The sequence below is a fragment of the Melospiza georgiana genome, chromosome 9, assembly GCF_028018845.1.
Source record: "Melospiza georgiana isolate bMelGeo1 chromosome 9, bMelGeo1.pri, whole genome shotgun sequence".
NCBI lineage: Eukaryota > Metazoa > Chordata > Aves > Passeriformes > Passerellidae > Melospiza > Melospiza georgiana.
Genome location: NC_080438.1, coordinates 21,359,845 through 21,385,859, shown reverse-complemented (window position 1 = coordinate 21,385,859; position 26,015 = coordinate 21,359,845). Strand labels below are relative to the sequence as shown.

Sequence of the window (26,015 nt, the reverse complement as noted above, 5' to 3'; positions counted from 1 at the left end):
CTGGCAGTACGGCTCTATTGAACGTGTACAGGGCCTTTGAGTGCTTAACACAGCCTGTCTAGGGACACTGACCCCTCCTTGGCTCGGACTGGCTGCGATTTTCACACTCTGCTGTGCTAAATGCATTCCAAATCTCCAAGTGCCACTGTGCAACCTTGAAAGTAAGCACAACTCACCTGAAAAAGCTCATAGCTATCCTCAGGGACCACACTTGTTCCCTCACGCCTAAATAAAACCCTAAGTTCACTGTTTTTCCTAATACCTGCTTTCTTTGCTGTCATGCTACAGGTGGGCAGCAGCCCCCAAAGGCCTGACAAAACACCCCTCCAACACAGGCTTTCCCTGTCTGCTGCCTCTCTGAGCTGCTCAGATCTTGAATTGCCAGGTATATACAGACCAAACCCCCAAAGTGGATTATAGCAGCAGGCACGACACACAGCCTCCTATAAAAAGTCAGACAACTGTCAGGTAATAGATTTGAAACAAATTGCATTTCTGGCCTTTCTGGTGGCAGCTGCTCTTGTCATCCTTTAGTCAAGAAACACCAACTTTCTATTATCATAGAATCACAGAATGGTTTGAGTTGGAAGAGACCTTGAAGATTATCTTGTTCCACACCCCTGCACTGGACAGGGACACCTTCCACTAGACCAGTTTGCTCAAAGTCCCATCCAACCTTGCCTGGAACATTTCCAGGGATGAGGCATCCATAAGTTCTCTGGGCAATCTGTTTCAGTGCCTCACCACCCTTGTAGGGAAGAGTTTCTTCCTTACATCTAATCTAATCCTGACTTCTTTAGAGTTCAAAGCCATTCTCCCTTGTCCTATCCCTACAGGCCCTTGTGGATGCCCTGCTCCAGTTCTCTCTTTAGGCACAGGAAATTGTGTAAGGTCTCCTTGGAGCCTTCACTTTTCCATGCTGAACAACCCCAGCACTCAGCCTGGTGCACTCACAGGAGTGCTCCAGCCCTCTGAGCATCTTTGTGACCCCCTCTGGACCTGCTCCAGCAGGTCTGTGTTAGTCCTGTGTTTGGGACCCCAGAGCTGGACACAGAGCTCCAGGTGGGATCTCAAAAGAGAGAAGTAGAGGGGCAGAATCTCCTCCCTTGCCCTGCTGCCCTCAGGAGACACGAGTCAGCCTTTTCAAGATGACAAGTGGCAAAGTGTTCCTGTGAGTAGAAACGTGTAGGCATGAAAGATAACTTGTAATTGTTACTGAGGACTGAGATTGCTTATTATAACTGGCAAAAGGGCAGCAATGAGCTTTTAATTGGAAGGATCAGTATTATTCCTGCCCTCAGAAATGAACCAGGTCAAACAGGAAAAAAGGAAAAAAGAGAGAGAGAAAAAAAAAGTATCTCTCAATTAGGAAAATGTTACAAATGAAAATGGCAATGTTGCTGAGGACAAGAAATTTGAGGACTGTGGGGGAAGGAGTTGCCAAGCTACTGTGCAGAGTCTGCTCAGATTTTTTCAGTGTTACAGCTATTTCTTTTTCCTTATTTAACAAGTATTTTGCCTTTGAAAAACAAAATTTAAAGCAATGGAATCCCAAAGGGATAGTGCTTGGTCAGGATGTTATTTAGAGTAGCTATGCTTTAAAGGTCTTTTCTAACCCAAACCAATCTACGATCCTGTGAGTTAATATCACCAGGAGGCAAGCCAAGCTTGGGCAGTGCCTGCACAGCTCCTGCTACAACATCAATGGTATGCATAAAAAATATGAAAGAGCAGAAGGGCACCTCAGTGCCCAGAAATTCACCTTTGACTGGCTGCCATTTAGCTGCTGTCCCACCTGCCAAACTGTGGCCTTTACAGAGCTGCTTATCTGAGGCTGCACTGGGGCTACCTGGTATAACCAAGGAATGGAAAATTTTCACCAGGGGAAAAAAAAAAGGCAGCAATAATACCCCAGCTCCATTGCTTAGTGCAATAATGGTTGGTCTGTTTGAGACTCCAAACACAAGAAGATAAAGTGTCTTACAGCACCATCTCCAGACCATTCCTTCAGATCTGGAGCTCAGTGTGGTACTGATACCAGAGGGTGGGAAAAGTCTCAGGCTGATACCAAAGAAAATGATGCCAAAAAAAAAAAAAAAAAAAGCCAGCCAGCTGTGGTAAATCCTTTCTAACTGGGAAAAGCTGAGCAGTGCAGCTCAGGAATGTCAGTACCAAGCCCTGGGAGGAAGCAGGGTGGCTCTGCCTCCTGCAGTGTGGCACAATCTGTAGTGCTGGCTCAGGGGGCAGATCAGGCTGGCATTGCTGTTGATCCACCATGCACCATGGTTTTTTTATTCCCCTTTTATTTTGTGAGATACATAGAAATAAAGGGAAATAAATGTTGAAAGAGTAAGTGTTTCTAAAATTAAATGAGACCATTCCCTTTGGAGAAGTGTTGGCTTTGTGTGAGCAGCCAGAGGAGTGGACAAAAGGGGCTGGAGAAAAGCTGTCAGAGCAGCAGCTGTTTTTGCTGACCTCTGGGAGCCAGTCCCCTTGCCAAGGTGGCACATCCTCAGTTTGTGCACTGAGCCTCTCCTGGTCTGTGAGGTCAGCATGAGGCTCTGGCCATGTGGCTACCAGCAATAGCCTTGTCTCTGAGGCCTGGGCTCACTCATCTTATTCTTTGTGCATTCCATGCTGAAATTCACCCTTTCTCTGCCTCCTTGTGTTTCTACTCAGTCCACAGACAAGCCCACAGGTGGGGAATGAAGTCCAAAGTGTTCCTGGACGAGGAGAAAGGTCCATGCACGTGTGCATATCTGTAAGTGTTCTGGCAACTTTTGGTGAGAATCTCTGCATTCAAGGCTGTACAAGGACCTAAGCTCTGTGCTGCCCGTGTGGCAGTCCTGGTGAGTGCTCAGTGAGTGGCAGAAGCATTGGCACCACCTGTAGTTTGGCAGCACAGCCTGAGCACTGCTGCTGCAGCACAGGCAGGTGCTCACTGCCCATCTCCCAGCTGGCTGGCTGCCAGCACTGAGCATGGTGCCCTTCCTCCCCAGACACACCCGTGTGTGAGCAGGAGCTCACTCATTTGGCTGTGCCACTCGGCCATCCTGGGCCCCACAGTGATGACAAGCATCCCACTGCCAGCAACACTGGCACATGCCCCCACACACTTGCACACATGTGCTGCCTCACAAGGGCAGGAGCTTGCTTTGCCCTTGGATCTGCATCCCCAGTGAGGCTGCCCAACACTAGGAACAATGAGCCAGGCAAGGGGAAAACATTCCTGCATCTGGCACCTACCCAGGAACTGGTCTGGCCTGGCAGGGAATGCTATGTGTGACTGAGCTCCAGCAGTCACTGAGGAATCACCCTGGTGCCCATACCCACACTAGGAAAAGCACATTAGTCTGCCATGCACTCCCACCCATCACGGACATGCTGGCCAGGGCAGATTTGCCTCCCTTGGGAAGGATGGAAATACCCCAGGGCCCTGATCCATGTGGTTCTGCCCCTTGCAGTGGTTTCCCCTCACACACCTGTGCTGTGTGCAGGTGCTGCTCTCTCCAGGAGCTGACATTTCAGCTTTGCAGTGCACACATGGGCAGGGCTGGCCTGGGCTGTCCACACAGAGCAGGCAAGGCTGGCAGTCTGGGCAGGTTTCACACCTGAACAAATGGGTGCTGCTCTGCAGTCAGGGGCTGTGTGACAGCTTTACTGCTGAGCACTAACTCTGAATACACAACTGTGCTCAGTGCTACAGAGCAGCGTTGCTGCAGCGTCCAGGAGGGTGCCAGTTACTGCTATTGCCACCAAAGCCATCACCACTGACCCGTCTCTTTCCTGCACATCCAGCCAGTGCACTCCCCTACAACTGCAGGTGGGCAGGAGGTGAGCACACACATGCACAAAGGGAATTGTCACAGCAGGTTTCCAAGCTCCCTGCAGGCACAGGGTCCCTGCAGAAAGTGCGGCACACTCATGGCTGGGACATACCTGTGGGAAAGAACTTACCTGCCAAGGGCTGAGGAGTGTGCCCACTGCCAAAGGGTTCTATGGCCTCTCCTTATTGCAGAAGAAACAGACAGGAAAGCCAGCTTGTATGAAACCCAATTATTCAAATTTATTAACATCAAGAATTATGCAATGATGCTGTAGATTTTTTTTATTAACAAATAGAAAACAGACTGTATACAACAGTGACCCCTACAGCACTATGCATCCACAAGGTAAAAATGAATGTGTCCTCCAACATTACCAACCCTGGATTGCTGATTTCAACGTAGCTTGGATTCTTAACATTCGGAATACATGTGATAATACAATTAGATACCCTTCCACCACCTTTATTCATAACTCAATGCACTCAAAAGAGGGCTGCTCACTCCCCATCTTTAGTGCAAGCGTGATATAATAAGGAGTATTAATATATAGTACCATTAAATTAAGTCCAGTAGTCTTGCCACATTGGTTCATTAGAACATCCTGAAGTAGCGGAAAGTACAATATTCTAGTGACTCTTAACATTTGCAGGATAGCAGAAATTATAGATACACCCAACCTCTGAAGCCATGTGTACTCCCCTCCCCTTCCCTGCAGTACCCTGCTTCCAAAGCGAGATGGTCCAGCTCTGCTGTGGATCAGCTGGGCTTGTGCTCCTTGCCTTTGTCAATGCTCTGACGCACTCCACTGGTGAGAGGTGACAGGATGGCGCTTGCACGCACAGAACCGTGGGGTTAACACAAAGGGCCGTGTCTTGCTCTTTCCATCCCCTCCCTGGGGAACTGTGGGACCCCCTCGCTACTCCTGCCCCCTTTCCAGCAAGACACACAAAAAGAGGTTCCAATGCCTGGAGCCCGGGATTTCGGGTCTCTCACAAACAAGGCGACGACAACTCACGTCATATCAGGATCTGCCAATACACACGGTCACTGGATTGGTTGAACACGTATTGTAATAGGACTGAACAGTTTCCAGCTGACAAAGGGACGCTTCTCCAGCGACCCTATATGCCCTCCCAAACCCAAACCTACTAAGGAAATAATGGGGGAGGGAGAAGACTAAAAAAATAATTGGTAGCTTAGGTCCAGTTCCATGAAATTTCATATTCTACAGAGGGTTAAAAAGCCTATGGGGAATGTAGATGGGCAGGAACCACAAGCCAGCTGCTGCGAATTACCAAGGAAGCTGCACTAAAATGGGCAGAACCAGCAGTGACTGGGCTGAAATAAACACAGGGCAGTAAAAAATGTAAAAGCAAAAGGAAATTAAAAAAACAAAACCCAACTCCCAAAGGTTTGGCGGGTCCAGTTCTGCTTGGGCAAAACATTAAGACTTGCAAAAAATAAAAAATAAAGAGAGAGAAGATTATAAAAACCACTAGTAACTATTTTACATGTTTAAAAAAAAGATCCCATTCCACCCACTTAAAGCCTTGCTGTGAAATGCAGTCGGCATGAGAGAGGGTGAGAGATGCACATGAGCAGAAATTCAGCCAGAGACTGGAAATGCTTTTGGAGTCAGATTCCCTCATTTGGCGCTGGGGCTAAGTTCCTAAATGCCGTGGTCAGAACTGGTTGGCGTGGAGGTCTGCGGCCTGGGCAGTACCTCCACCTGTACAGAAGGACTGAGGAATGGGCGGCTCTGGCTCACAGGGACCCGTCTCCACTCCTAGACATCCCCACCGCGACTGGAGGAAAGCACTGTTACGTTGCATAGTGGTCGAAGCTGCCAAGGTACTCCAGTGCGGCTCTGTAGCACAGCTGGTACTGGTCCTGCAAGGCACCAACGAGGGAAACATGAGCAGTGGGGACACAAGGACAGTGGGCTGTAGGGTCCAACATCCAGAGACATCAGCGCCCTCCCTTCTCCCACAGATCTCCACTGCCACGCACAGGAGGGGAGCTCACCTCTGTCTGCACCATGGCCGGCCGCTGCGTCCGCAAGGTCTTCACCATCTGGAACATGTCCACCACGCCCTCGTAGCGCATCCTCTCCAGCACAATGCTGAGTGTGATGAACACGCCCGTGCGCCCAACCCCGGCACTGCACAGGGAGCAAGAGGGGCCGCTGTGAGTCCTGCCAGCCCCAGAAAGGCTCTGCAGAGCTCCTAGGAGGGGTGCAAGCTGCTCCTGGAGCACAGCTCACTGGGGTGAGGCTGCAATCCTTACCTGCAGTGCACTGTAATGGGCCCATCCTGCCCAAACTGCTCCTTGGTCTTGTGCACCTGCCCAATGAAGTCAATGAAGCCCTCTCCTGTCTTTGGCACTCCCTGTTCAGGCCAGTCTGTGAACTGGAACTGGCGGATGGTCCGTGACTGGCCGTCCTGCAGGAAGAGGGGTGTTAGATGTGAACCATTGGTGAGGGCCTGATCTCACTCCCCTCAGCACTGGTGCTCTGACCTGCTCTCAGACTCCCTGAACCAGGCCAGGTGAAAAGATGCACAGGCCACAGGTGAGCCCAAGCAGATAATTTGCTGCATGTTTGGGACCTGTCTCTGTTCTCTCATGTTCATCCCAGGGTAGCTTAGCTGAGCAGGCCTTTGGGCCCCTACAGGGTCCATTGGGTCAGTGTTTGGGGAACAATGTTTATTGTAACACAGGAGTCCTGTGCCCGGTCAGATGCTGCACACACAGACTCTAGGTGCAGGGGGACGGGGACCTGTGTTAAATGCTTGCTCAAGTGAGCAGCATAGGCAAGGCAGGGTCTGTGCTGACAGGGATCCCTGAGCTGTTCATGGGGCTGATACAGCTGGCAGGGCAGAAACCTGTGGAGAGAGGAGCAATAGGTGGTACGTAGCAGCCCTTTTTGCCTGCGGTGCGAGGCAGCATTTGCTTTCCCGTTTCTCCAGGAGCTGTTGCATACTCCCTTGACTGGCCTGGGTAGGGCAGAGGCACAAGAGGCAGAGGAGCTGGTGAGCCAGCAGATGCACTCACCCTGGCATCCGTCACCTTGAACTCCCGGAGGATGTACTGTGGCATGTTGTACTCTGCCATGGGGTCCACCACGAAGTACTGGTACCGGGCAGAGCGCTCTGCAGGCCAGTACTGATGGCACTTCTCCTGTGGATGAGGAGAGGGTAAGACATTAGCACTGACAAGTTGCTGCTCCTCCCTCCCACTCCCTGGGTGCCTATGTGGTTGTGGGGCCACAGGGTCAGCCACCAGACAGAATGGGGCTCGCCCAGAGTGAGTAGTGCCAAACACAGACTGGGATGAACCAAGAGTGTGAGCCCACAGACAGCAGGCCCAGAGCCCCCTTGTCCCCACAGCAGGACTCGTACCCGGCCCATCTCACGCAGCTTTGTCAACATCACCACGATGGTGGAGTCGTGCTCCCAGAGCATCCGCCAGAAATCCTCCGTGGTCTCGGCCAGTGGTCCCTGTGTGGCAATGTAGGCCTTCTGCTGCCTGTGACAAACAAAGTGGTGCTCAGAGCAGCTCCTCAGAGATGGACAGCTGCAGCTTCTGGGGGCTGGGTCAGCTGGAGGCAGGGCCCCATGGTACCAGGGAGCAAGGCTGACAATCCAGCTGTAGGATGAGCCATGGGCTCTGGGAGAGAGGTGAGCTGGTCCAGCACTTGTCCTCTAAGTGCTCCCCACAGACACAGTGAGCACAGCTTGGAGGATCCAGAAAAGCTCTTAGTCCTTGCTGGGGTGACGGCATCCCCAGCCCTCCTCTTGCTACTTCTTGTCAAGGGCAGGCTTGTCCCCAGCCCTGCCTGTTGCACCCTCTTGGCACCCAGGACCCCACCAGCAGGCTGCCAGCACCCACCTGGGCTGGAAAGAGGGACTGTGCTTGGGGATGATCCCAGCAGCACTCCTGTGTTCCTGCACTTGTACTCTCTGCAGTACCTGCTGTCTCTCCCATTGCATGGGAAAACACAGAGCAGCTGAACCAGGTCACCTGGATTACACACTCCAGACAATAACGAGTGCAGTGTGGAAACCACGAATACAGTTTTGTCTGCTTTTCTAAAGCTTCAGAATTTGTTTTTGGTTCCACTGCCAACCAGAGCACCTCTCCTAATTTTCTGTGCCACCTGCCCCGGAATAGCTCCCACCCTGAAGAAAGCCCCATTGGTGCTCTGGACTCAGCTCTGGCATGCTGGTACTGAGGCTCTCTGAGCTCCCAGCCTGGCACAGCAGAGCCCGGGCTGGCTCCACCACTGCGGGGCGCTGGAGCCCGCAGGACCAGGGCTGGCTTCTTCCATCCTGCCTTCCTCCCTCCGTTCTGCCTTCGTCCCTCTACTGGTGCTATTTTTAATGGTGCTAAATTAATGAACGTGCTGCAGGGCAGCTGTAACATGCGGGATGCAGACAGGGGCTGCTTCAAGGTGGATTTATAACACATAGTAAAAAACAGGGAATGGGGATGCAGAACGAAGTGAAAAAGCTAATAAAGATGCAGCATCAGTGATATCTGCAGGACCTAGAGCCAACTGATTTCTTGAGATAACCAGAATAATGATGGCTCAAAGGAAGGGATGGGAAGAGATAACAGAACCTGGGGATAGGGTAAGTAGCACATGAAATGGTACCACCTGCTGTGATGGCAGCTCTCTCCCTCCCTCTGTAGCATCACCAAGAGGCAAAGCCGGAGCTGCTCTCCATCAGCTCTGGAGCCAGGACAGTGGCTGCAGTCCATCTGTCAGACTTAGGCTACAGCCAGGCAGTGGCATTAATGACTGGTGGTGGGTGACTCTGTGCCATACACCCAGGAGGTAGTGGAGGCTCCCTCTGCTCTGTGACAGCTTTTTTCCAGTCCCTTCATCCCTCCCCATTACTCTATCCCACCTGAGAGAGCCTGGCTTGCTTCAGTTTTCCTGTGTTGGGATGCTTCCAGGGTTGCTCCCCTTTTGCTCCTTGTCCACTCTTGCCTCCACGTAGCCCTTCTCCCTGGGAACTCTTGCTGGGCTCAGCTGCTGGAGCAGCAACAAGGCACAGAGCTGCTGGCCTGGCTGCACCCACATTTGTTCCCTTTGGCAGCGCCTTTTGCGTCTGGGAGGTTACCAGTCCAAAAGAGGCAGGTAGGCAAAGCCAAGTTGGAAGGGACATGTTCCACATCTATTATTGCATTCCTCACTCCAGCACTGATGATGGTGCACATGAGGGATGATCTTAGAGTGATGGTGCACAGACAGATGACAGGAACAAGCCTTTTATGTGCATAATTGTGATTTGGTTTGGATTATTGTCTAGGGGTCGTTTGGGAAGGGGATGTGGCCACTGGGCTATTCTTCTCTCCTGGCATTTAGCATCTGAGAATGAGATGTCAGCAGACAGATATAGAAAACTTAAACACTACTGCCCTACTAGATCTTAATTTGTCTTTCTAAACTGTGTTCTGGAGAGAGTAACTGGGTGATGGGCTTCCCAGTGTCCAGCACCAGCCCTGCCTGAGGATCCAGACTCCTCCCAAAATCAAGACAGGGAGCAAGCCCTGAGCTGCTGTCTGGATCAGCCCCTCAGTGGAAGCGCACTCCTAACTCTAGCTGCTACAGCGGGGAGACAGGTTTGAGTTAGGTACTGTAGATGTAAAACACAAGCCAAGGGATGCCTACAGCATATCCCATAAAACCTCCACAGGAGCCAACACAGCCTGCCACTCCAGCCATGTGGACATCTGTCTACAGCAACACAAGCCGGCCTGGCAGCCCTCACTCACAGGCAGTCTTCACATATTGTAACTACACACACTGCAGTGTCTGAGAAGATGGAAATAGATAAAATGCAACAAAGTGGTCCCCAGCCCAATTCTGGTCAGGACCAGTCCTTGGGAAAGAGAAGGCAGCTCTGCCTGGGTTTCCAAGCAGGCAGCCAAGCTGGCACAGTCACCCAAGGTAATCCTTACCTGTAGCCATCTATGAAGCTGGCATTGATGTAGTCAGAGCCCTCGACGCCGCGGATGGGCTGCAGGCAGACTCTTGTCAGCTCATACGGCATGATGTTCACGAGGCGGTTCTTGAATTTGTTGCAAGGGAGGTTGGCACTGATGAAACGTGAGGTATGTGCTTTAGAATTGGCCAGCAGCTGAAAGAGGAGGAGACACATCAGATCCCTGCTGGAGATGCAGCAGTCTGGGGACAGAACTGGGATCCTGGCAGCAGCCATGTAGTGCAGGGGAGACCCAGAGCAGCTCTCTGACACACTGAGCCAAGAAGCTTCGTACCTCTCTGAGCCAGGGATGTATGCTTGGTGGTGGCAGGGAAGCAAAGCATTTCCTCTTCCAACAATATCTTGTTATTTACTTCTCACCCCAGAAGAACCCAAGATAATGTGAGAATTGTGACAGTTTTAGGTAAAGAAGATATATTTTGGGTTACTGTGAGACATAATCTTTGAGTCCTGCAAACTGGAGTCATGGTAAATGTGTTACTTAGATCTGCTGGCAGATTCAAACAGAAGTCACTCTTCCTTCCCCCAGCTTTTCTTTTTTTTTTTTTTTTTTTCTTTCCTTCCCCAAAAGACTGCCTCCAGCATCTCCAGAACCACCCTTCTATCTATGAGTGGCAGATTGACCTCATGAGAGCTCTCTGCAGGGGGACAGAGTTGCTTTCTGGGGAGCAGTTCAGCCATGGGAGGCCCTCCCATATCCTGCTTCCCAGGGTTTCCCATGCAGTGGACACTGCCAGGGCACAGAGAAGGGACAATTTCACTACTGTTCTCAAGACACCTTTGGAGAAATGGAAGAAAAGTAAAATTTTGTCTTTCTTACAACAGAATTGCTTGAGTTGAGCACAATTCTGTTGCTCTCCTGAGGAGTGTCACTATGAGATACTCAGGCAGCATGTTTTACTGTTCCAACCCCAGGATACCAGCAGCTCTGATAACCAAAGGACAGAGCTTCTCAACTATTCCCAGTTTACATGGAAAGTCAATATTTTGCCTCTCCTGCTCCTTTGTCACTTGGAGGGAATCCCCAGGGTGAAGGTGTACTGCTGCAGTTCATTTCACAGCCTGCATGGTCTGCTGCCTCTCTGCGTGAGCTATATTCCCCTGCAAAAGTTCACTGGACTAATGCACCTCATCTGAGAATATGGGCACTTAACAGAGCTCACTTCAGCTCCAAGGCTGTAATAAATATCTGCAGCTGGCATACACAGATATAGGCAATAAAATGTGGGCTTGGCTTCTTAAAAATGGTGTGCCTTAAAACACTGCCTTCACCAATTCTAGACAGTGAGGCTTGGTGTTGAGGTGGTTAAAAGATTAGAGAGCTTAGCATTGAAGAAATGAGACCAGAAATGGCTCACATATTTAAATTGGAGCTGTTTCCAGACAAGTTGTTCACAGTAACATCAATTATCACTAACATGATATGCATCTGATTTCAGATGCAGCTCCTGCTGCACAGTGAACCTAGAGCAGAATGTGCTGCTGGGAACTGCACATCCATCTGCCTTTTATATCATCCCCAGAAGCTGCCAATCCAGGGGGGACCACGGCCGACACAAGCTTTACAATTCAAATGTATTTTAAATCACTGCCTACCTGCTTTAGAAACACACAAAAGAATAACTGTCTGTAATGATCCATAGCCCACCTCTCCCAACCCCTAGACGAGCAGCCCGTGGAGCTCTGTGGGCAGAGACGGGGAACTAGAGAAGCGGGGTGCTGGGGCTCTGCCACCAACCTTGAATTCCAGCTCCATTTCAGTGACGCTCTCGCCTGGTGGCACCTGGGTCAGCTTCTGGATGTGGGCGAAGAGGTTGCGCGCGGGCACCTCGGTGTTGCCGCACGTGGCGGCCTCCAGCAAGGCCTCGTGGATGAAGATGTACTGGTCCTCTGTCTGCACCATGTAGTTGCGCTGGGAGCGCATGCACGTCACGTGCCCGTAGATGTCCACGGTCTTCTCGTGCTTCATCCGCTCCAGCATGGCATCAATGACAATGAAGCAGCCGGTTCGGCCCACGCCAGCACTGCAGGAGCAAAGCACACGGTCTGAGATGACACTGTCTCCTAGAGATGTCACACAAGCTCCAACTGGGCTTCACAGATCACCCAGACTTAGGGCACACAAGGGGAGTAAAGGCTGCTCTCTGTGAGCGGAGTCCAAACAAGAAGTGACAGGAGGAGTGAGGGAGAGAATCACTGGAGAATGTGAGAGGCTCCTCAGCCTTTCTGCTGTCCCCCTTTCACTGCTAGAGTGGAAAGGACATGGTGTCACCCTGCTGATCCCTGTGGTGGCTGGCAGCCCCTCCATGAGGGAAGGAGAAATGTGCTTAACAGGCAGGAGAGTGACACACATGTGTGTGGTCAGAAGACATGAAGAGCAGGCTAGGCCCTAACACCAGTGAAGTCAGTAATTTCCAGCCTGCTTGTCCCCTAACCTGGGTCACTGTTTCCTCACCCATAAAATGAGCAGGGCCAGCCTGAGAGGGAAGCAGAAAGCTGAGGTTATGCATGACTGTGCTGAGCCCTTTGCTCAAGCACCAAATGCCTCTCCACAGCCGCTGGACAGGCAGTAGCAAAACTCAAGCTACTCACTCTGAGAGCACCCTGAAAACAGCAGATACACTGTTGTGACACGTAAATACAGACAGAGGTAGGGAGCTAGGCATTCCCTCATTTATGGTGCAAGTCATATCCTTAACAAGGCTTTAATACAGCTTGTTTGTGTGTTAATTACACCCCACTACCATCTGAAACAGAGCATGAAAGAAGAGCATTAAACACTGCTGGTAAGGCGTATGCTGAAACAGCAATGATGGAGTGGTTTGTTCAGTAACAGTCCCCTCTTGGCTGCTACAAATAAATCTTGGCTGGGTAAGATGCTGAGCCTTAGTAGACTAATATTTTGCCCTAAGAGCTGCCTTTCTACCCTCTGAAAGAGTATGGCTGTAAATACTGCATATGAATGTTTGTAGAGGTCACTGCATGCATTTCTGTCAGTGATGTGCATCTGAAGGTACCACCCACTTATGCTGGGCACAAATATTTAATTTTTAAATGGCACTTGCAGTTTTGCAGGAAAATGTGCTTTCTAAGGCTCTCCATATAGCAGTGCTGTTTAATCTGATACAGCAGTAGCAACAGAAATGCCATCACTGCTCTACGGCTGCTGGGCCTGTTCTGCTGCCAGCCCAAGCATGCAGGGCAGGTTGTGCTACCATGAAACCTTTCTCACAAGAAGGGAAGACTCCACTTTCAGACAGGTTAAAGCTTCTGCAGCCAGAAGACAAACACACAGTCCTACCTGCAGTGCACCACCATGGGCCCAGCATCTGTTGGGTTACAGGCCTTGACCCGCCGCAGGAAAGCGAGGATCGGGGTGGGGTACTCCGGCACCCCGTGGTCGGGCCAAGCCATGAACTGGAACTGCCGCAGCTCTGTCTTCTCATTGGAGCCATTCTGTCAAAGACAAAGAGGAGTTGTTTTGTATGAGAACATCTCATCCCAGTGCAGGAACCCACTGATAGGGCAACAACAGCCAGAGGCTCACAAAGCTCTGTGTGATGATGCATGTACTGGGCTTTCACCAGTGAAAATTCACAGGAAAAACACAGGTTTATTGCAAAGCTCCTATACATACAGATGCTCTGTAGAAAGGCAGTTTTACAGACAACAGAGCATCTCTGCAGGGGTGGAGCAGACTGCAGGGAAAGTGAAAGACTCTTTTCTGCATAGCACAGGTTCACTACCTGCATACTCACTGCATTTTCATGGAAAATAGCCACTGGACATGGAAGGGCTACAGCAGCCAGCTCCCTCCCTGCTCCTCTGCATCATGGTATCCCAGGGCTGGGTGACCAGCCTGTGACTGCAGACTGCCCTGCTCCTCTCTGGGCTTGGCTGAGTGATCTATGCAGCAAGAGGCAGGAATGGCTGTGTGGTTGCTGGGGCCTTTCTGGGGCATGAGTGTGTCCCCCCTGAGCACTGGGCTCCTGGCCCAGACTCAGTCACGCACAGAAGCACTTGCTGCAAAGCCTGTCTGCATTGACACTGCTGCTGGCACTGCCCCCAGGGATTTCCAAACACTAATGAGGAATGCAGCAGGCAGGAGAGAAGGGTTTATGCTCATGTCAGAAATAGCCCCTCCATTTGCATTATTAGTGACAGGAGTGATAAAAATTCACTGCTTCCCATGTTGTCTCTCTAATGGGAGGACAGCTGCTACCTGTACACTCACCAGAGGCAAGAACAGCCCTGTTCCTGGGCCCATCAGAGAAAGCACACAGAAGAGCATCAATTATCCTGGCCAGAGTCCAGTGGTAGCCAGATGCACAACCTGCACCTGATCGCCTCCTGCAGCACATCTGTGAGACATGGCTCATGCCTGGCCAAGCCAGGTGCAGCCAGTGGCCACTGCCTGTGGGCCATGGGGCACCCTGCAGCCTTGGGAAGCATCTCTGCAATACGTGAAGCAGCAGCAGCAGCAGCAGCAGGCAGTCCCGTACCTTGTACAGCGCGAAGGTGCGCACGGTGTAGGTCGCCAGCTCCACTGTATCCAGCAGGACCACCTGGATCATCCCATAGGTTTCTGTGCCCCGGCTCGGCCAGTACTGGTCACACTTTACCTGCAGGGAGGTGAGGAAAATGGGTCAGTGACTGGCTGCTGGCTGGGGCATCTGGGATGAGGAACAGGGCTCTGCCCTTCAAAGGGTAAAGACAGAAATGAGTCATTGTGCGGGGAGAGGAGGGGAGGGCTCTAAAATCCAGATTTCCTTCCCCCAGTGTCCCAATCCCCAGCAAAAAGGCAGCACCCGCTGGATCCCTTCCATAAGACTCAAAATCACAAGAATAATCTGAGCTAAACTGACCCACAAGGATTATCTAGTCCAACTCTCAAGTGAATGGCCCATATGGGAATTGAACCAATCTTGGTGTTATTAGCACCATGCTCTGACCAACTGAGCTGATCTCAGTGAGTGGCTACTCATTGAAAGAGGGATTTTCCTTTTCCCCTGGAGCCATTGGTGGAAGTGGCAAAGGGGGCCAGGCCACCAGACAAGAGCAACAAGAGCAACACCAGATACCAAGACAGTGAGCAGCAATTCCTAGCAGTGATTTGTGCCTGCTGTAGTACTTCTCTGGTTTGGTGAGATGGGCATCTTTGAGGCTTTGCCTGAACCACCCCTGCCTGAACTCTACCTGGATGAAGAGAGGGTGGGCAGCTATGTGATAATGGGAGAAGAGCTAGTGCAGCAGGGAGGAGGAAATGGTGGTTTCTGTGGGCACTGCTCTACTCAAAGGGCAGCTGAGGTGAATGAGATGCAGTCTGTATCCCCACCAGCTCCCAGCTACACCAGCCTGGCATCCTTGACCCACAGCTGTGGCAGGACAGAGCTGAGCCCAGCACAGTTCACAGCAACAGGCATTACCTTTCCCATAACATCCACAGTCTCCCAGGGTGCCCTGCCAGCATGGCCTTGGGCAGCAGACCACCCTTGAGACAGGTGGGACACAGCCCATGCAGGGCTCCAGCCTGGATGCTGTGTCCACCCTATCTGCCCTCCTGCAGGCTTGAGTGCATTGAGCATCACCAAGCAACACCAACATGCCCCTGTGACAGGTGGCACATCCCTGAAATTCTACATCTCCCAGGTGTTTCAAAATGGCTCTGCAAGGAACAGATGGCAGCTTAGACACAGACTGTGGCCAAACTATCTCTTCAGCCCCTTCCTGCAGGCAGCACTGTCCCATCATGAAAACACTGCTGCTCCCTAGAAACCTCCTGCCTTGCATCATCCTTATCATCCCTTTGCAACTCTGCAGTCAGGGTGCTTTGAGCTACTGGTCACAGCTTTTGTTGCATCCCTCTTGGCAGACAGCCAAACACATCCCCAGGGGCCCATCCCTCTGCCCCCTTCACCTCCCTGCACATCACTCCCTGCTCACATGCTGCTGCTCTCCTCCTCCTCTTCACAGCTCAGTGTTTCCAAACTACTCCTCCATTTCTTTTTTTTTTTTTTTTCTGTGAAGCCCCAAGCTCCCTATTTAATTGGCACCCTCAGAATCCCTGCTTCATCTGGTACCTGGCTCCCCCACCCTGCAGAGCCACAGTGCCTGGCTGACAGGAGGAAGACTTCATTCCCACCCATGTGCACCACAGTGAAAACGGATTCCCACCCGAGGAGAGAGGAGTGAAGGGGAGATCATCTGTGCTTGTCAAGGAATAGTAAACTTCATTATTAGCAGAATGTGTTTACAGGGAATGCGTGGGAAGGGAAACAATAAGCTTAATTAGGAATCAATGAAGTTCTGCCTTTTAATTGAAACCATTTGCAGCAGGGTGGGGCTTGTGAGAGCTGAGAGCCCTCATCCTGCACTCTGGCTCTGGAGTGCAGCAGCCTGGAGTCAGAGGGATGCACCTCTCCCTGCTTTTTGGGTTCTGCTCACAGTAAGTGCCTGGAGCAAGGCTGCCTAATGGGGTACTGCAGGTGCCAGTGCAAGCAGAACAGCTCTGCTGCCTCCTGCCCAGGATCTCCTGGGCTGCCTTGGGCTGCCTTGGATCTGTGGCAACATGGCAGGCCCTGCAATAATCTCAGGATTCCTCTTCCTCACTTGGCACAGAGCATTTGATGCTGACTGGCTGCAGCACCAGCAACTTGGAGGTCACAAACATTATTTCACAGCTAAACTGATCCCATCCTCATGAGTGGGTGCCACCTGCAGGCTGTCTCCACAGGGTCTCAGTTTGTCTTGCCTAGCTTGGGGACACTGTGACCCTCTCTAAGAGAGAGAAGAGCAGCATAGCATCCTGCAAATGCTGGGGACAGCTGCTTGCTGTGCTTTGCAGGGGATGTTTCAGGGGAACAGCACAGCCTGTTCCTGTGCCTGAGCCTACACCTCAGGGACAGCAGTCCCCTCCTGCCACCCACATGCTGCAGGGCTGTGTACTCGAGCACAAAACAAACTTCAGAGGAGTTCCCTGTGTGGGATAATAGCAATGCCTGGGCTGGTAATTGAAAATTATTTATTCATGACCAGATAAGAGTCAGTCACATTTTCTGCCAAATTTACCCATAATGTTTATGCCCCATTTTCAAGCTCTGTAAATTTTATGCTGAAGCCGATGCACTGTGGCACTAAAGCAGATAAGAGATGTTTTCTTCTGGCAGTGCTTGTTTCTCATTAACTTAAGGAGCACAGTAATGTCCTGAACAGCCATTTATTGCAGCTTTGCTGAGTGGCTCCTGTTCCTCCCCTTTGATGCCCTGAGCCCAAGAGCAGCCGGGCACCTCTCTTCAGCTTGAGAGCTGTGCTCTGCCCCCAGCCCTGCTCACAAGCTCCAGATGGCACTGCTGTCAGCAGAAGGGCTGGAGCATCGTGTGGCTGCCAGGCTTCTCTTCCCCAGGGCCCTTGAGCACCAGCCTCTTAACACCTCCTCCCGAGGACATGAAATGCCAGGGGAGATCACACTCCAGAGAAGGCTGCTTGGTGCTCTGGGCTGGAACAGAACAACCCACAGCACTGCTGTGGGAGACTTGGCTCTGCCAGGCTCTAGGGGATAGCCCAGGGTAGGAGAAATCCTGCTTTAATACCTCTCTCCTGGCAACACAGCCCGGCAGGGACACACCACGCTCGCAGCTTGGGGAAAGCTAATCTACAATGTGTGTTTCTGAACTGCCACCAAATGATTCTGAAACTGATTGTAAAGCTTTGAAGGCAGCTAAATTGCACAATCCAGCCATTTCTATCCTTTATGTGCTTCTCACTTTGTGAAAACATGAAAAAGGGAGGATGATTTAGACCATCAAGCCAGCTAAAATTGCAGACCATAAAAGCTGATGCTCTTTAAAGATTTTTTTTTCCCCTCTGCAGCTCAGGAATCCTTTAAAGCAGTGTCACCCCCACAGGGCTGCCAAGCTGCTGCTGGTCCTGGTTGGCTTATCACAGCAGTGCTGAGGGTGACCTGGGGAGCTCGCCTGGAAAGGCAGCAGAGCCTGCTCTGCAGTGGGCAGCTCTCCATGAGGCCCTGCTGCCCACCCCGGGCTCTGCAGCTGGACACACAGTCCTGTGCCTGTGCCAAGTGCCCGGGCAAGGGGACTCTCAAGCAAGGTCACCCTTGGGTAATGCTGGGATGCCATGTGACTGCCTGGAGCAGTGCTGTCCCACAGCAGCGTGAGCAGCAGCAGGCAGCAACGCTGCAGGGACCCAAGGGCTTACATGAGATGGAGTTTGAAGTCTCTGGAGCAGAATGAACTGCAAAACAGTGACTCGTGTTGAAGGTTTGGAGCAGTGGGCAATGACTGGGATTAGGATCTTCACTGGTCCCTAAAAGGTGTGCTCCCAAGAGAGCTCTAGCCCTCACCAAAAGGGCACGAGGAAAAGCAGAGCAGGAAGGTGACTAAAAGCAATCTTGCCTTTGAAGATGCTGAAAAAGACTACAAAAACCCCCAGATAAAATAACCTCCTGGAAGTCCACATCACAGCTCCCCACCAGAACCCTGCTCTGAGGGAATGCCCTGAGACACCTCCAGGGTACAGCAAACACATCCAGGGAAGTCCTTGCTGTGGATCACTGTTCAACTCAGGAGTGACCAGGCTTCTCCACTGCCTCTCCTGGCAACCTGCCTCTCCCACAGCGACAGAGAAACTGCCCACTTCTCATTAGTGCTGGGCATGTGCCAAAGAGGCAGCAGGACATAGGCAGGCAGTGCCAGGGAGCAAATGCAGGGGTCTGGGTCTGGTCAGGTCAGCCTGGAGCCCCTGGGCAGTTTGCCCAATCACGCAGGCTGCCTGAGATTCTCTGAGGGCTCTGGTCACCTCCTGCCCATAACAAGGATTCAATGTCACCAAAAGCCTGATCACACGCACTGTGTTTGGGACAGACAAACAAAATACTGCAGGATAGGATGGGGTGTGCTGGGGGGAGATAACACACAGCTCAGCAGCACAGACACCTCAGGCAAAGATGGGTCCCTCTGGGGTCAGAGGAAACCTGCTATCTTCAAGAAACATGCACCTTGGAGTGCCTTGCCATAACTAAGAAGCCCAGAAGTTAAGTGAGTCAAGATTCCAGGCATGGATTTATTTGGCAACCCAGAAGGGCTTTTCCTTGTTCTTCAAATATACACTCCATCACTGAAATGTGAAGGCACAAAAATGTCCCCATATAACCCTCAGCTGCAGAGCACAGTTCATCAGAAGCTTCTGATCTTGCTTAGCCCTGAGTGTGCTAATCCCTGAGCCACAGGGCAGGTCAGAATCATTTCCCTGTCACCCTGTGTGGGTGACAGTGGCCATTGGACAGAACAGCCAGGGCTCTGCAGCAGGAAGCACAGTGCAAAGCTGGGGCTGGATCTCTAGAGACAGCTCATCTCCAAGGAATGCTCTTTTCCCCAACAGGCTGTAGGGCATTTGAGGATGTCAGGAAACCCATCAACAATGCCTGTTTTTTGCACATTAGGAAAAGCAGATCTGTTTTGCCATGGTTGATTGGTGGTTCCAGCCACTTTCTCCCAGCCAGGGTGGGCTGGGACACCCCTGTGAGCATTTCGGTGCTAAAGCTTTGAAAAGGAGGGAGAGCATGCAGGCAAAAGTTTTAACTAAACCCAAACTTGACCATTTCTGCTTCTCAAGAATGAGCTTATTGGGCTAAAAATAATCAGTGCTTCACAGCTTGAGTGCACAAGCCCCTTCTGCTGTTGGCATGGCAACACTAAAATATTCTGCTAGTACAAATGCTCACTGCTAAAATTTTACTTTTAGGAGCAAACTGAATCATGAGAGGCAGAAGCTGCCTCATCCTTGGGCAGGCTTTGCCCAAAGGGTGCATCTGGGTGCAGGAGCACTTGGTCACAGCTTACAAACTCCTGCTTCAGGGGCTGAGTAAGAACCTCTGTCATGAAAACTATCATCTGCAGTGAGGGCTCCCACTCCTTCTCCAGCTCTTGCCTTCCTCATGGTCTGCAGGCAGCATTGCGTTTATTACATCAGAATATCTAATCCTGGCAGTGTAAGCTGATAATTTATACATGTTGTCATTGGACAAGGCACAAATTAGTCTTGTTATTGCAATGAGACCCTGTCAGCCATTCCCCTGTGTTACCAGAAATGCCAGGGCCCTGTCAGGCTGCTGGATGCTGCCAGTCCCACCCAAATATTGCAGCTTCTCAGCTTCTGGGGTGGTCCACACTCTCCACCTCAGAGCTTTCCTTTCCCCCTTTGATGTGATGTGGGCAAGAAAGGATGGATGAACATGCAGATATGCAGGCAAAATAGAGCTAAACAAGCAGGCCAGCAACAGGAGGTTTTGCCACCCTTTTGCCCCACAGGGATATGCTTACAAGGCATTTGTTGTTGGGCTGCAGGAAGCAGCGAGCCACATCACGGGAGCTGCCCCTCCCTGGGTGCCCTTATGCCTTACACTGTGAAGCGCTCCCATTCCTCCTTTCTTCCCCCCAACAGCTCCAGAAAAGAGAGAAAGCACACACTGTACCCTGGACTTCTCCTCCAGCCTGGTCATCATGACTATAGTGGCTGTTCTCTGTTCCCACACCATCCTCCAGAAGTCGCTGAGGGTTTCTGGCAGCGGTCCCTGCGTGGCGATGTAGGCGTTCTGCTTCCGATAGCCATCGATGTAATTGGCGTTGATGTAATCACTGCCTGGCACCCCTGCGGGGAGAAAGAGGGCGAGAGTTACTGGGGTAAGCCCACAGCCCTGGACCTACTGCTCTGCTGGCCCCACAGGCAGGAGAAGTGGCTGGCATGTTCACAAGGCTCTCCTTTATAGGGTGATGTCAGGATCTCTCCCAGGGATCCTGCAAAGCACAGGGATGGTGCCTGAAAAAAGAAGAATCCTTTATAACTCCCACATTAATGCAACAAGCAGGCAACACCAAAGCAGAGAGACAGCTGCCACACGCACACAAAGGAAAATTCACAGTCAGGAATATTAAGGAGCTCATACGGCCCCAAGCAACTGACTGAAATAATTGTCTTAAATTCACCAGCAATTTGTTATGGTCCTACAGCACCTTTTAAAAATGAGGCTCCTTTATTAGCTTGTCTCTGTTAGCAAGGGATGTCAGGCAAGGATGTTCCCCCATTCTTCCTGCAAGGACAACTATCCCCAAGGAGCCAGAGATCTTCCTCCTGCCACCACTGAAACCCTTCAGTGTGAGACCCCTTCTGCTGCCTGCTGGCAGAGGCTGCTCCAGCCCACATGAGGCCTCCACCACTTTAAGGAAAGGAATTTTTCGTAAAGGCCTTTAAAATGCAAACACATAGTTACTAAAATAAATTTGGCAAAGCAGAGGCCTGAGGCTGCTTCCAAACCCTGCTCAGCATGGGCTGCCCAGGCTGCAGGGATAGAAAGCAGCAGGAATCTCATTGCCTCCCCAGGAGAGAGCATCTGCATTTCATTAGAGAAAGGAAATAAAGCTGGGGGTCACCCCTCATCCTTTTGTCCTGGGGCAAACTCCACAGCTCTGTTCTCCAGGTCTCAGCAGTCTCCAGCAGACACCAAGTGCTGGCAGTGCTGGGGGCAGCAGCAGCTGGAGTGCAGCGCTTGGCTCCTTGGCATGGGCGGCACGGGGCTGGCAGGGTGCTTTGGGAACAGTTCCCAGGAAGGCACAGACACTACTTACAGCAACTGAGTCAGCCTGGAAAGCAGGGATTCCCCCGTGTGCTCACCCCACAGCTGTCTGCCAGGGTTTGCCCATGAGCAGACATGCCAGGCCTTCACATTGCTGCTGCTGCTGCTGCTGAACAGGGCTTGCTGTGAGGGACTGTTTGGCTGCCTCTCCTCCTCTTGAAGAGGATGAATAGTGCATTACCATCAGAGAAGGCTTTTCCATCTCCCAAAAAAGGATGCTAGTGACTGGAGGGCCACCTGTGCACAAAGCCAGGTCTTCCCCAACCAGGGTGCATTGAATTAGCTGGATCTTCCCCATCCTCCATCAGTGGGCTCAGATCTGGGTGAGCAGCTGGGTGCTGGTTTATAGAACAAAGGAAATGGGTGAGCTTGGGCCCCAGCTCCTCTGTGTGCAACAGGACTAGAAACGTGTATTAGCCCAAACTTCAGGGATGTGGGGCTGGTTCTTGGAGTCGTGGGGGTCAGTGCTATGGACACCAGAGCCTGATGCTTCCATGGAGGACAGGGATGTATGGAGTCTGATGTCCCAGGGGAAGGAGCACCCCTCACTCTGAGCCACTCTGGGCACTTATTTGGGCCCATATATTGACAAGGCTCAGAGAAAGATACTGGCCCTACAATTGTGTTGGGACAGAGGGTGGCAAGGGCACTAACAGTGCCATGCTTCACCATGTAGTGAGGAAGGCAGCTGAAGTCACACAGAGAGGACAGACAGTGGGAGGAGGCTGCTGGGACAGATATGTTTGCTGCCAGCAGTACTAAGAAGCAACCACATAGAACACACTGCTCTGTGTGGTTGCACACTGTGAGGACACTAGGGAACCTTTACAGTGCCCTTTCTCTTCTGGCCAGCCAGAACACACATCTGATCATGCTGATGCTTGGTGTTTGTCCCTGCTCAGCTGAGAACACAGAAAAAGATGGTCTCCTTGCTACAGTCAGGTTCAGCTGCTTGTTGGGTGCCCAGTGCAGTGACTCTTACCATCGATGGAAGTCAGGATGACACGCGAGTGGTCATAGGCGATCACATTTGCATAGCGGTTTTTCGGTTTATTCACTTCCAGGTTGGAGTTCTCCCAGGTGAACTGCTGCCCAGGATCAATGGACTGTGGAGAGAAGGAGAAGGAAGGAATTGGTAGCGGTTCCAACACATTGGAGTGCTGCAGCACACGGGTTTCAGTCAGGAAATCTGCATTGCCCCGCACACCTTTCCCCAGGCCAGACACAATTTCCATGGGTGTCCATGGCAGCAGCATCAAGCCAGACCACACTGAAAACCAGTTTCCAGTGGCACATGCATCCCACTATCTGCAGGCAAAGCAGTCCCTCACTGGGGCAGCCTACTGCAGATGAGCCTTCATCTCTGCTGCATGTTCATCCTTTCCTCTGGAGCTACCCATCAGCAGAAATTTGGTCTTCTGCCAGGATTCCAGAGAGACCTGACTGCGCAGATCTTGACCTAGCAGTTTTATTAGCTGTTGAACTGCAGCCTCTTGAAATACAGCAAGCCCTGGGTGTCTTGTGCCCCAGGAGCTTTTGGTATTAGTGTCCTGCAACACAGCCTGTAAGCATTTGCCAGGGAATAGTCATGAAAATTAATAGGTTACTATCCGCTGCTCCAGCTACTTATGCAATGTAAACATCTCTCGTTTGAGTTAATAGAGTGACAAGAAACTATAAACGTGGAGAAGAGACGTGGTTATAAATCTTGGCCTGCACACTATGCAACTGCCTGAAAAGCACACATCCCACTCCCCCCTGGCCTCACACACCCAGTGCTTCTTCCACAAGCCACGTGCTGGTGTACCCAGTCCATGGCTGCTCCATGGCCAGGCAGCCTCTTCCCAAAGCCTTCTCTATTGTCTCAGTGCATGCACAGAGCAAGGTGAACAAGGACCATCCCCAAAGCACCATCCCCTCTGAGATGGGATGTTCTTGTTGTCCGAGGAGCACACAAGACACACAGGTAAGACACTGTCTCAAGCAGAGAGTTGCTCTGCACATGCAGCCCTGGGCAAGCTGGGGGCAAGAAGCTACACCAGAAATCAGTCATTCCATGAACTCCCTTACCCCCAAAATTAACGACACTGTCAAAAGCTTAAAATCTTGCTCCAGCTCGGGGTCTCTGAAATTTTGCTGGCCCATGGACAAAACACTGGGGAAATAGGCCAAGGGAAGCACTGCATGCTGTGCTCCCTGCAGGCATCTGTGTTCACTGCCTGGAAGAGCCCTGTCAGAAAGTTTCTCAGGCAGTGAAATGCCTGTCAGCTCTGGATCAGCTGTGAGCAAAAGGCTGAGGTGGGAAGCACAGTTCCCTGACTGAGCTGACATGAACAGCTCTCATGGTCCCTCTGCTCAGTTCCACCAACCACCAGCTGTGCACAAAGTGACACCCATCGATGTCCCCTCTGCTCCTGTGCTGTGGAGCAGGCACTTCCCAAGCAGCCAGCAGTGGCTGTGGGCACTGGCTTGAGCATGGAGCACAGGCAGTGCCTGCATTGCTGCACCAATGCACTGAGGGCTTTGCAGCCTGTGCTGTGCCAGGTGGCAGCTGCCTGTGCCCAGGTGTGGCCCAGGCTGCCTGCAGGTAGAGGGGTCAGTGCTGACGAAAAGGCACAGGAGGATGTGACATCACAGCGATGCTAATAGGTAGTTTGGGAAATGTAGGATGTAAATAGACATTTCCTACAGAAAACCTGTAATTTTCTATTATCAGTGTAATAAGCAGGCAGCCGCTGTGCTCAGAGGCGCTGCAGCCAGGATGCTGGGAGTGGAGGCTGCAGGCACCACTTCTGGCTGCAAACACACAGCCTGGCTGCCACAGGCCTTGCACACTCTCTGCCCAGGCACAGACACATCTCAGCACAGCTCACAGCTCTCTGGGTCACTTCATTTCATTCAGGCACCTGTATTTTGCTTTCAGTACAGGCTGCTCAGGGGATCTGCTCTTTAGATGCTCCTCACTCTCAGGTGTGTGGCAGGGAAGATGCTGCCCACCAATAGTGAGGCTGAACTGCACAAGAGGAATGCAGAAATGATCTGGCATGAAAAAAAAAAGAGGAATATAATATAAAGGACTTCATGGTTTGGAGTAGAGATAAGTAAGTGAGGTTTTGACATCAGTCTGATCAATATGGAGCACAGGGAAGGAGAAGCACAAATAGACAAACTAATGAGGAAAATATGGACCCACCAATGCCTATTAGAAACATAAATAACACCTATTTTTTCAGAAAGGTGGCCTTAGTCTGCACAGACAGCCCCTGAAGAGACTTGACTAGCTAGTGGTGGAGCTGAGACTGGCTCTGAAGGTAGCAGTGAGCACCTTCTTGCTGTGAAGAAGCAACCCAAGGAAGAGCCAGCTATAACTGAACTCTGTGAACACTCTCAGTGGGCACAGGTGGGTGCTGGAGTGAGCCCTACCCCTGCAGCAGAGGAAAGCAGAGCACAGTGCAGTTGTTCCTGCTCAATCTATGCTGCAAATCCCTGCCAAAAGGCTGCAGGGCTGACCCAGCTGTGGGGTGCGGAGTGCTTTGCACAGCAAGTCTGTGTCCTGCCACAGCAGAGGAAAGGGTTATTTCCTGGGGGAGGGCAAGGCTGCCAAGAGCCTCCAGAATGGAGGAGGAGCATCAAGGTGTTGCCATTAGGGTTAATAGCTTTGATGTGCAATGAGTATGTGCAGAAATGGTCTAATCATCATCAGCCTCTTAAGAGGGCAAACAGGTGAGAAAGTCAGAACTACTACAGCACCTGAGTGCAAAGAGGCTCTAATTAAATACTCCTGCAAATTAGTGACTCATTTAGAAGTAAAATGATTTAATTTAAACTCTGGTGATGAATTAATGTACACCTGTTCCCCCCTTTAAGGCAAACAAATGAGTAAATAAATGGGAGAATGATGGGCTGCTTGGAGTGAGTTGGAGCCCCTACATGGAGCAGTGGTTGGCAAGTTTTGTCCCATCTCTGTACAATGCTCTGCAGCTCCTGTTGCAGTAGCACTGCCTCGTCTCCCCACCTTGCTCCAAAACTGCCTTGGCACCAGGAGTCTGCTCCTTTCTGGGGGGCTCATGGGAATCACTGCTTCATCTCAAAACTTGATCAGAGTAACACTCCCAGCAAACACACTCTTCCTAGAAAGCAGAAGGGCTGGGAAATTGGAAGGAAATGAGCCAGGAGGAAACTTAAAAGCACCATGACTTTCGCTTTGCTTTAAAGTGACAGGGAGATGCTGTAAGACAGCAAGTGCAAATTAAGAAAAAGCCCAATTAGTAAAACTCCTCCTTCCCAGCATGGAAGTGCAAGGAACAATTTCACCAAAGCAGTTCAGGGATCCCTGCTGTTACTGCCATAAAGACAGAATCAGACCATTGAAAAAGGATTGGAAAAAGGCTCTTTCCTCGACAAACTCCAGGGCACTTCACAAATGCCTTGCAAACACTCCTGAGTGCCAGTTTGACTCACATACAATCCACCTCGGGCTTGCTGCTCCCCCCTTCCTTAGTGCAGTTCCAAAATCTCTCTGCATGCTGA

At 51.3% G+C, this 26,015-nt stretch overlaps 1 protein-coding gene across 9 annotated transcripts in view; it reads right to left on the bottom strand.

Moving 5' to 3' along the window:
• Positions 1-4,041: 4,041 nt before the first annotated feature.
• PTPRF (protein tyrosine phosphatase receptor type F) overlaps positions 4,042-26,015 on the bottom strand; it is a 244,718-nt gene continuing 222,744 nt past the window's right edge. For all 9 annotated transcript variants that reach the window (XM_058030410.1, XM_058030402.1, XM_058030405.1 and 6 more), the window contains 11 exons: positions 22,468-22,591; positions 20,328-20,503; positions 14,341-14,460; positions 13,140-13,294; positions 11,577-11,862; positions 9,795-9,973; positions 7,226-7,352; positions 6,879-7,004; positions 6,114-6,268; positions 5,853-5,988; positions 4,042-5,717 (listed from right to left, as the gene is read on the bottom strand). In XM_058030410.1, coding sequence (XP_057886393.1) covers positions 5,649-5,717; positions 5,853-5,988; positions 6,114-6,268; positions 6,879-7,004; positions 7,226-7,352; positions 9,795-9,973; positions 11,577-11,862; positions 13,140-13,294; positions 14,341-14,460; positions 20,328-20,503; positions 22,468-22,591 — 1,653 coding nt within the window. In that variant the 3' untranslated portion in view covers positions 4,042-5,648. The remainder of the gene's footprint in view (positions 5,718-5,852; positions 5,989-6,113; positions 6,269-6,878; positions 7,005-7,225; positions 7,353-9,794; positions 9,974-11,576; positions 11,863-13,139; positions 13,295-14,340; positions 14,461-20,327; positions 20,504-22,467; positions 22,592-26,015) is intronic.